The following is a 9,581-nucleotide window of genomic DNA, read 5'->3' on the forward strand; positions in this document are numbered from 1 at the left end:
GACATATTAGGAAGAAAGTGAATATTTTGTGCTTGAAATTAATGTGTTAGAACCAGAAAAATGGGCAAGTATAAGGATTTGAGCCAGTTTGACTAACTGTGATCTCCAAAACTACACCACTTGTGGGCTGTTCCTGGTCTGCAGTGGTCAGTATCTATCAAAAGTGGTCCAAGGAAGGATGAGTGGTGAATCGGCAGCAGAGTCATCAGTGGCCAACGCTCATTGATGCACGTGACGTGCGAAGGCTGGCCTGTGTGGTCCGATCCAAAAGACGACCTGCTGTAGTTCAAATTGCTGAAATTCCCAGTACCTGAGATCTCAGTCCAATCGAGCATCTGTGGGATGTGCTGGACAAACAACTCAGATCCATGGAGGCCACGCATCACAACTTAGAGGACTGCAAAGATCTCCAACTAACATCTTGGTGCCAGATACCGCAGCACACCTTCAGGGGTTTAGTAGAGTCCACGCCTCGATGATTTAGGGCTGTTTTGGCAGGAAAAGAGGGACCAACTCGTTTATTAGTCAGGTGGTCATAATGTTATGCTTAATCAATATATTAGCTTATTTTCAAACCTACTTTTGTAGAGCTTGAGAGTAAAAACATGAAGCTGCAGAGCCTAATAGAGATCTTATCTTGATTTTAATCAAGTGGACTAAACTAGAAGAAAACGTTTCAAAAAGGGCTTGGATGTAGAGATGCTCGAGGTGATTCTTAATCATTGTTCTTGTAAGACGTTGTGACTTGCCACAAAAATCACAACAAATCTCTTCCTGCCTGGAAGCTGAACTTGCTTATTGCCTGACCTTTTTGGTGCGAGGCAACAAAATATATAGACGTAATTATCAGAATCTCAAAGGCATTTCAGAGTGTGAGCCATTTCTGCATGTTTGCAGTGCCTGGTTTCAAGCAGGAAGGATTTGCATTTGTGTATGAGCTTTATCTTTTAGTGAATTTTTAGCCCCTGGGAAACGCCCTGCTGCCTCCCAGTCTAACACACAAACAGAACACATAAAGACAGAGGCACAGTGACAGAATAAATTACAGTGCATGCTGTGGCTTCAAATCTGTGAAAAACTCTCAGCAAGTTGGTAAACAGCTTGAGAACCACTTAGCTGCCAGTTCACACATATCCACCGCACAGATTTCTGTTTGTAGAATAACGATGTTGGACTTTGTTTCAGTGTTGATCTCCTTAGAGCCCCTGGAGCCACCCTGGTACCACGCGTTTGCTCTCAAACATACGCTCTGGTCTTACAAAATCTGCCTGAATCGACGCAGCTCTTTAGTCCAGGTTGTTAGCGGTCAGTACCAGCTTACCCTGCAGTTGATCTGGATGTGCTGAATTCCAGCTGGATTATAAAACAGCTCACAGTGTTGAGGGCATCGGAAACACACACATGTATCCATACAGAGGTCACTTTATGCTTTATTTACCTACATACACCTGCTGACCTACGGCATCATTACCTGAAACAAACAGGTAAATTGTATCAAACCCTTTAAAGCCATGACTGCCTACTCTATAGTGTGGAAACCTTTAATACACATTTTGCATCCACCGATCACACAAACACTGCTGTTGTTGTTTGATGACAAAACTAGTTTACTTGTTCACAGATTTGAATATGTTTTCACCTCTTTTAGACTTTCAACTGGATTTTTTTCTCATTATGGGAAGACTGAAATTTCCACTCCCCTGATATACTAAAAATCGACACCACCGTGCAGTTTTAACCAATAAATAAAATAATTCGAGCAGCACCTTACATACCAACTACTACCAAAATAGATGTGGTAGGAAACTCAAAAAGTCCATTCTCAGCTAAGGCTGGTGCTTTGCAGTCCTGCAGGTTTTTAGAAAGCGATCTGGATTCCCACTAAAACTTCCCACTTCCCACTAAAACTAAATATTATAGACTATCCCAGATTATGGATCTGCTCTTATGATTAAGTCACTGTGAGGGAAAGTGGCTCCTTGCTGTGTAAGTATAAGAGTGCTCTAAAAGACCCTGCTATCTAAGAGGCTGTGGGAAACACACACACACACACACACACACACACACATTTGTGGGTTTATTCATTATATTTGTGCCAGAGTTCTATTGGGTCACCCTCCAGCTTCCTGCGAGTGTGTACTTCCTCATACGCGTGTCATGGCAGAAACTTCTCAGCAAAGGAAGGAAAATCTAACACACTAGCAGTTACACACACACACAAGCACACACACACACACGAACACCAGGGTCTTGTCACTTATTTTCGTTTCCTGCCTCCCCAGCTGCTCGGACCCTTCCCTCCCCTCTTTCACTCGGTCTCTGCCTTCCTCAGCCCATTCTAGCTCTCTCCTCTCCACCCTGTGGTTGTGAGCGTGGATTTTCTGGGGGGTGAGCGATGTGTTGTTCGGTGGGTTTTGCCAGGTCTCTGGGCCTGGCTCTGTTGCCTCTGGCCCTTTGCTGTATTGTGGCAAACCTGCTGCTGCTGTTTCCCATGGGAGAAATCACCTACATTAAGCAGGACCGCCTGGCCAGTTACATCTGGTACTTTGGTGGCCTAGGAGGTGGGGGGCTGTTGGTGAGTACAAAAAAAAAAACCAAAAAACCCTCTTTGATCATCTTCTGTCATTTTTAATTTGTAACATTATAGTTTAGGGTTTAAGTCTGATTGGATCATCAGATATCTGGAGGTTGAATCTGTTTTTAGCTTCCGGTCATGATGGTGACTGTGCTCAAAGATTCATTTATTTAATACTTTGTATTACATGGAGAATAAACACAGTGGAGTAGTGAAGAGAAAATATACTCTTCAAATTTTAATCAGACATTATTATAATAGTTTAGCTCAATAGTAAACTCAGAATGGACGTATTGCCAATCAATAATAGAAAAATTAGCTAGTTATTTATCTATATTTTTTGTATGTACGACATTTTGAGGTTTGAGGTTTTAGACAACACCCTGTCCAAATTCTCGTAATAGCGTTTGTTTTTTCATTTTTTGCTGTTTGAACGGTTGGCAGAAGAAACTAGAAGCTTGTGTGTCTGAAGGTTTATTTGTGTTCTATTTGATGAGCTGTTACTGAAAACGTGACATCACATGGTATAGAGTTCAATGTCCTTTTACTAAAAGTTCAGCTTGGATGCTATATAATAAGCATTTTTTTTCGTACTGTGGAAAATTTAAAATATGTGGCAGCAATGTGATTTGGGACAGATGCCAGTGGTGTATCTATCTCCTTTAGATGAGGTGAAAGGGTGAAATTCAGTGATTCTCAGTGTAGTGAGATTTCCTTTTCATTTGTAGCCAGCCATTGTTAATCATGAGTCATTTTCACTGCCGTGTGTAAGAAGCATTCTCTCACCCGTGACCATGTGACTCTGAAACACTACCCAGTTAGCAGATGAAATCCTTTAAAAGCGTGATTACAATTGCTGGATGCTTATGTCACCTTCCTGCCTCCCTCATTCAGCAGTAAGTGCAGCAGGTGCTGGCACATGTAGTCAGTGGCAGTGCCACTATGTGTAAGAAAGCCTCGCTTTTGTTAATAAGTTGATGCTAGTCAACACTCATTTATGCTTTCAACTTGCTTTTAACTTCTACTAAATTAGTTTAGTTGTAGTTGAGAGGATTTTGGTTGAGTTTTGATTTTACGTCAAAAGTTTGTTAAATTCTGGTCGTTTTCCCATCAGCACCTTTCAGACAGAGTGTTTGCAGTTGCTCAGTGAGAACAATGGAGTTTTGTGTGCATCCACAGTTAATCCGTCTGCTCTGCATGCCGCTGATCTGATGGGTTTATGCTCGGACTGAGCAGAACGGAGCTGTTCTTTTAATTTGGTTTTGTGGAGGAACAGAGGAGAGACTGTAATCCCCCCCCCCCCCCCCCCCCTCGACAAGACCAAGTGTGTTAATCAGCAGAACACGTGCACATTTTGAGTAAAAAAAAAATATGCTCAGAGTGTCTGTGAAAGTGCTCAGGGTTTGTACAAGTTGTAGCATCGAGACTTTGTGAAGCACAACACGATAAAGACTGGATGTTGTGCATTCCACTATCGCCCTTGCCTATGTTTCGGATTTTTCAGTTTGGTCTTAATTGAAAGGTTCAAGCTTTCAAAAGCAGGCACCACTTATGTCAGGTTTTGAACCTTTTAAAAAAAAAACCAAAAACTTTCTGAGTGTGATGAGTCTGTACGGCGGCATTGATAGCTGGTGGTATGAAGGCCTGTGAAGTTATGAGAGAGAGAACTTTAAACCTTTAAATCCTGCATAGGATAAAGGAAAGAAGCCTGAAAACCATACTGACTTACACTGTATATTCTCACTTTCCTGCTCTTTCTCTGTAATATGTCACGTCTTTAACTGCTAAAAGGTTCTCAGTGTAATTACTTTTAAACAAGCCTGATAAAATACTTATAACGGGCAGTCTGACTAAAATCCATCTTGGGCCTCTTTGTCTGAGAAAGGAATGATTTTTAGTCCGAGTTTGTGTTAGTCTTTCCCTCTCTGGGCTTTATCTTTCTCTGTGGAAATGACCAAATGCTGAGAGTCAAAGAGCAAACTGAACCAATCAGGGCATAATCTATTTTTGGGTTACTCCCTTCCTCTCCCTTGCTCTTCTGGCTTCCTTTTTCCTTCTCTTCCTTTCTCACTGTGCACCTCCCGCCGCTGCTTGTCGTCAGCCTCTCCTGCTGCCTCTGTTCTAGGATGGGGCTTTAAGAGGGATGTCCAGGATGTGGAACAACACTCTGATCCCTCTCTTTGTTTCTGTTTATACGTTAATGTGTTAAACCAAGGGAACCGCCTTTCCTCTTTTACGATGTAGTAGGAGAGCAAAAGATACCGACACAGGGAAGAGGAGGACAGAAAATAAGGGATGAAGAAGATAAAAAGTCGAATCCTGAAACAAACAGATGTTGGATTGCCTTTAGTTCTTGAGTTGTACACACAAGTACACTATGTGGCAGCTGCCGCAGTTCACACTGCACTTTATATGGCCTGTGCTCATGTTTGCCCATCTCAAATTACTCGTACCATTGGGACGCAGAAGGGTCTGTCATAAAGTTATGTTTGATGTGCACTATTAATTAACTCCAGCTAGAGCAAACTGTTTCTCTCTGTTAGAGCAATGAAGAGAAAGCAGGCTTATTCATGTGGAGGTTGGCCATTTTGTTTTGGACCAGAGTCAAACAATGTATGATATGTATCATTAAAGTCACTTTGAATTTGGATCTCAGGGAGAATAGTCACGTTTTTCACCACCTACATGAAGCCAAGAATAGCTCTAAGACTAAGTCCCATTGAAAAACTTACAGCTGAATGAACATTACAGCTTCACGCTGATTGTGTTGAATATATATGATTCGTTGTTAGGTGACATTTGTACAGTATTTAGTGCGGCAACATGACATTTGAGGATAGAGTGTGCCTCATGTTGGCTAGATTGCAAAGCTCTTTGAGAAAACGTTGTGGTATATGCTGTATGAATGAAACACAGGATTTGACTTGTAAGCGGTGATCAACAGTAGGTGGCAGTAGAGATGCTGGCATAGAGCACTGAATTACTCTGGCAGCTCCTAACCAAATGCAAAGATTGCTGTCATTGGGTGTTATTAATGATCAGTAAAGCAAATAACAAATACTTTCTGTACTTTTAGATGCTGGTTCCAGCTGTTGCCTTCACCACGCTGGGGAAGTGTAGTTGCTGCTGGAATGAGAGTTTAATGGTAAGAGACGTGTTAAGCTGTAAATAATGCTTAAAAATCTACAAAGGAGACGCTGTGCTGCACAGAAAATTGTGTTCACAACATGCAGGCCGTTATTTCCAAACTGCCGACTGCCATTTTCATTTTCCTACATCTAAATGTTTTCATTTTTTTTTTCCTCACTACTTGTTTGATTACAAGGGTAAAGTTTTTAAGCTGCCAAACACTGTGTCATTATGAACTGAATGCTAATTCTAAGCCATCTATGATAACTCAACAAGGCCCCCATTGTTAGGTAACACTCAACAAAGTAAGCTTGGCTCACACCCTTCAGGCCACAGGCACAGCTGCAGCTACACGTGTGTGTGTGTGTGTGTGTATGTGTGTGTGTAGCAGCTGCCTCCGTATCTCATTTATGAAATGCATAAGTGAAGCAGCTTTCATTCAGGCAGAAATAAAGCTGCACAAAAACACGAAAGCACGTGTTTAAAAATCCCTTTGTGTGCTGCTGTTCCTCTGTAGATGTGTGGGTCAGTGTTGGCAGCTGTGGTCGGTCTGGTGGGGTCTGCCTACTGTTTCATCGTATCAGGGTATGCACTCCTGCAGGGCCCCCAATGCTTCACCTCGTATGGATGGTCGTACCCCTTTGCAGACCAAAAGGGCAGGTAAGGATACATCCTAGCGCTTTGTGTATGAAGATGTAGATGCCTGCATATGCCTGCCGGTATAGAGTTTTGTTATCAGTTAATGTTGTCTATGAAATGTCATAAAGTAAGAATTCAGGTAAGATTTTGAAATGACTTGTGCTGTCTTTCGTGCTTTTCACTTTCGTATTCAGTTTATTATTTCAGCTTTCTTACGTCTTCTGAAAGATTATCAGTGTTTTGAATACAAAGGTAATGTTTAATATAAATACCTGTATAAAAACAAAACAAACAGTAAACCAACTGTATTTTTTACTGAGCTTTCTAGTACAGCTGAAAAAGCTGTAAGTTGTAACTCTAACTTATAATGCTGCAACACTGAGTAATAAAAGAACGATTATTAAAAGCACGCTTTTACACAGAAACTGTGGAACGAGATTATATCACATGCATTATTATTTACGCATTATTACTATGTATTATCAGGTAATTAAAATACAGAAGATCAGTCACCTTCAGTTGTGGGTCTCTGCCTTCACGTTTTTCTCCATTAACTGAAAAGCATGCTGGGATGAGATCAGTTAACTTGACCGTTGAAGAATATCCCGTTTGATTATCTTGAGAAAATTTGCACTGTGCATTTGTGCTGTTCGATTAGTTTTGCAGCATTTAGCTGAAGCTGAGCAGAGAGTATAGCCATTTACTGGCATAGTCTGGCATTTTTGCTCCATAACCAGTGGTTTGCACATGGCTGTAAACCCTATATTTCTATATATTAAGATATTGGTTAGATGTTGCAAAGTTGATGTTTTTCTGGAGTATAAATAATGTTGTCAATAATTGTATCATACACTTTAGTTATTGTCTGTGGCCTTTCAGGCTGAGATGATTTGTGCATTCATTTATTCTAAAAAAGCACCAGATTGTTGATTTGACTCTCTGATAGTTTATTATGATTCTTCAGTCTACAAGTGACCTCCCTCACTTGCACTGTCCTCCCTTAAGGCCTCATCTTTAAAATTAGAGTAGGAAAGCTTTTAATTTAACACTTTGAATCAACTCATCACATTTAGTCTGCTTCATTTATCAGTTTGCTTCAGTTTTATTTATGTAGCACCAAATCACAACAGTAGTCTCCTTAAAGTGCTTAACCCTTTCATCCATAATGGACAGCTATTCAGAGGCAGTTTTCTTGTATTTGTGTCAGTGTTGATGGTTTACATGCACATAAACCCCCACATGGGACACTGACATGTCACTCCATACTATAGCCTGCTGCTCACTGGTTGTTTAAATTTCAGTCAGAACATGGTATATTGTGTTTAGGTGAAAACTAGAATTAAATTAAAGGATTTTAAGTGTGCTTTATAGTGCGGAAGATACGGCACCTAAGAAAAATACGCAACAGTAGGAAGGAAAAAGTCAGGCAGAACCAGGCTCAGGGAGGGGCAGCCATCTGCCATGACCAGGTTGGGGTGATTTCTGCATTTGAGTCTTTGCTGCCTTTCTGGAGAGAATGTAGCGCAACAGCGCTTGCTCTAATTTTCTGGATCAGTTATGCCTTCACCAGTTTGTGACTTGCTCTTTGATAATCACACTTACTCTCTGTCCCAGGTATCTTCTGCAGCCAGAAACGTGGACACGGTGCCTTCAGCCGGTTAACATCATAGAGTGGAACATCACTCTGCTGTGTGTCTTACTGGGCCTGGCAGTGCTGGAGTTCATCATCTGTCTCCTACAGCTGGGAAATGGCCTAGTCAACGCTGTCTGCCGGCCCTGCTGCTACAAGCAGGAGTACAGTCTTAATGCTTAGATTCACCTGCACAGACATACCACAGATGCATGCAGATACAACCATAGCGTACATGTACATTACAGTAATGGACACAAGCACAAAAGGAAGTCTCCACACATAACCTCACTGCAACGTGTGTGTGCGTGTGTGTGTGTTTGATTACAGCACCACATCTCCAGTCAGCCAGGTTAGATTTGTAATCAGTTTATTTTCAAGTTCAGTCAAAGTCACCAGTGGTGCCAAGATATGTGTCTGCAACAATGTAGCTCTGTATGACTTTTTTTTATTCCATAAGTAGGACATTGTAACTTACTTTAAAAGCAGGCATAGCAAGCCAACATGTACAGATAGTAAGAGAGGATGGGAGTATTAGGTTTACTGAAGTAAAGTCTGTCAAACGTGGTGCACAGGCGTGCTCAGTTTCTTCACTGTTATTTTATGTTGTATGCTGCACAGCTGTGTTAACATTTTTAAGGCCTGAAGAGAACTACGTTAATAACAGAGCAATCAGTATCAAATCAACTGCCTGATATTGTTTGATAATGTGAACATTACCTTCTTTTGGGTATTTCCTTTCCCTGGTTAATGGTGTTTTTGCAAGAAACAGTGCGTGTTGCCATTTTAGTCTTTGAATGTGCTGTTTTGGCTAAAATGAAGCACAGTGATGTGCCTGTTATGTCTAGTTTTATTTTTGTGGTCCCAGGACTTGCAGTGTGTTGGATCACACATGCAACACAAGCCGATTTTCTTTTTGTGCATGTGTGTGTGTGTGTGCGTGTATGTTTTTACATCTATTTTAATTTTCAGTATACTTTGTTGTAAATTGTTGTTTTAATGTTTCTCAGATGCTAGTCCAGTGTTAACAAACATTATATATATATACACACACACACACATATATATATTTTAGTGGCATATTTTTATAATGTATGGTTTGTTTGTGCTGCCTTAAATAAAAACGAACAATTTCTGTTTTATATGTATGCATCCAGAGTTTTTTTTATTATTTAAAAACAAAACAAAAAATGCAATCATGTCCTTTGAGGTCAAAATGTGGATTTTTTTGTGTGCAGCTCCTGTGGTGTGTTGTAATCAATACTAGTGAGTACTGAGTACTACAGTTTCCAGAGTTGACTGATACTGATATTTATCAGATTGAGTAATTGTTGCCTTTAACCCTGAGAGCCATGCAAATTGGTGCTCATTTTTTAGCAGTGTCCCCTCCCTAAACTGTGTGCACAGCGACCGTTTTCTCCTTATTCTGAGAACCTTTACACAAAGATAAATTAGGAATAGTATTAATTCATTATCATAAACTGACTTTTAGCAAAGTAAACGCACAAGTAATGAATCCAAACACAGAGACATTTTTATTGGCTCAGTGAAATGAATCTGGTTGTGACACAAGGTCGTTTTCAACATTTAACCTCTTGCATTTAAAAT

General features: G+C 40.6%; 1 protein-coding gene across 1 annotated transcript; it reads left to right on the forward strand.

Moving 5' to 3' along the window:
• The first annotated feature begins 2,301 nt into the window (after positions 1-2,301).
• tm4sf1 (transmembrane 4 L six family member 1) lies at positions 2,302-9,115 on the forward strand. The gene is made up of 4 exons (XM_087830829.1): positions 2,302-2,575; positions 5,652-5,720; positions 6,222-6,364; positions 7,958-9,115. The coding sequence occupies exons 1-4, from the start codon at positions 2,396-2,398 to the stop codon at positions 8,154-8,156; spliced, it is 591 nt and encodes a 196-aa protein (XP_087686955.1). The 5' UTR covers positions 2,302-2,395; the 3' UTR covers positions 8,157-9,115.
• The last annotated feature ends 466 nt before the right edge of the window (positions 9,116-9,581 follow it).

The sequence above is a fragment of the Neolamprologus brichardi genome, chromosome 17 (assembly GCF_056152115.1).
Source record: "Neolamprologus brichardi isolate AB-2024 chromosome 17, ASM5615211v1, whole genome shotgun sequence".
Lineage (NCBI taxonomy): Eukaryota > Metazoa > Chordata > Actinopteri > Cichliformes > Cichlidae > Neolamprologus > Neolamprologus brichardi.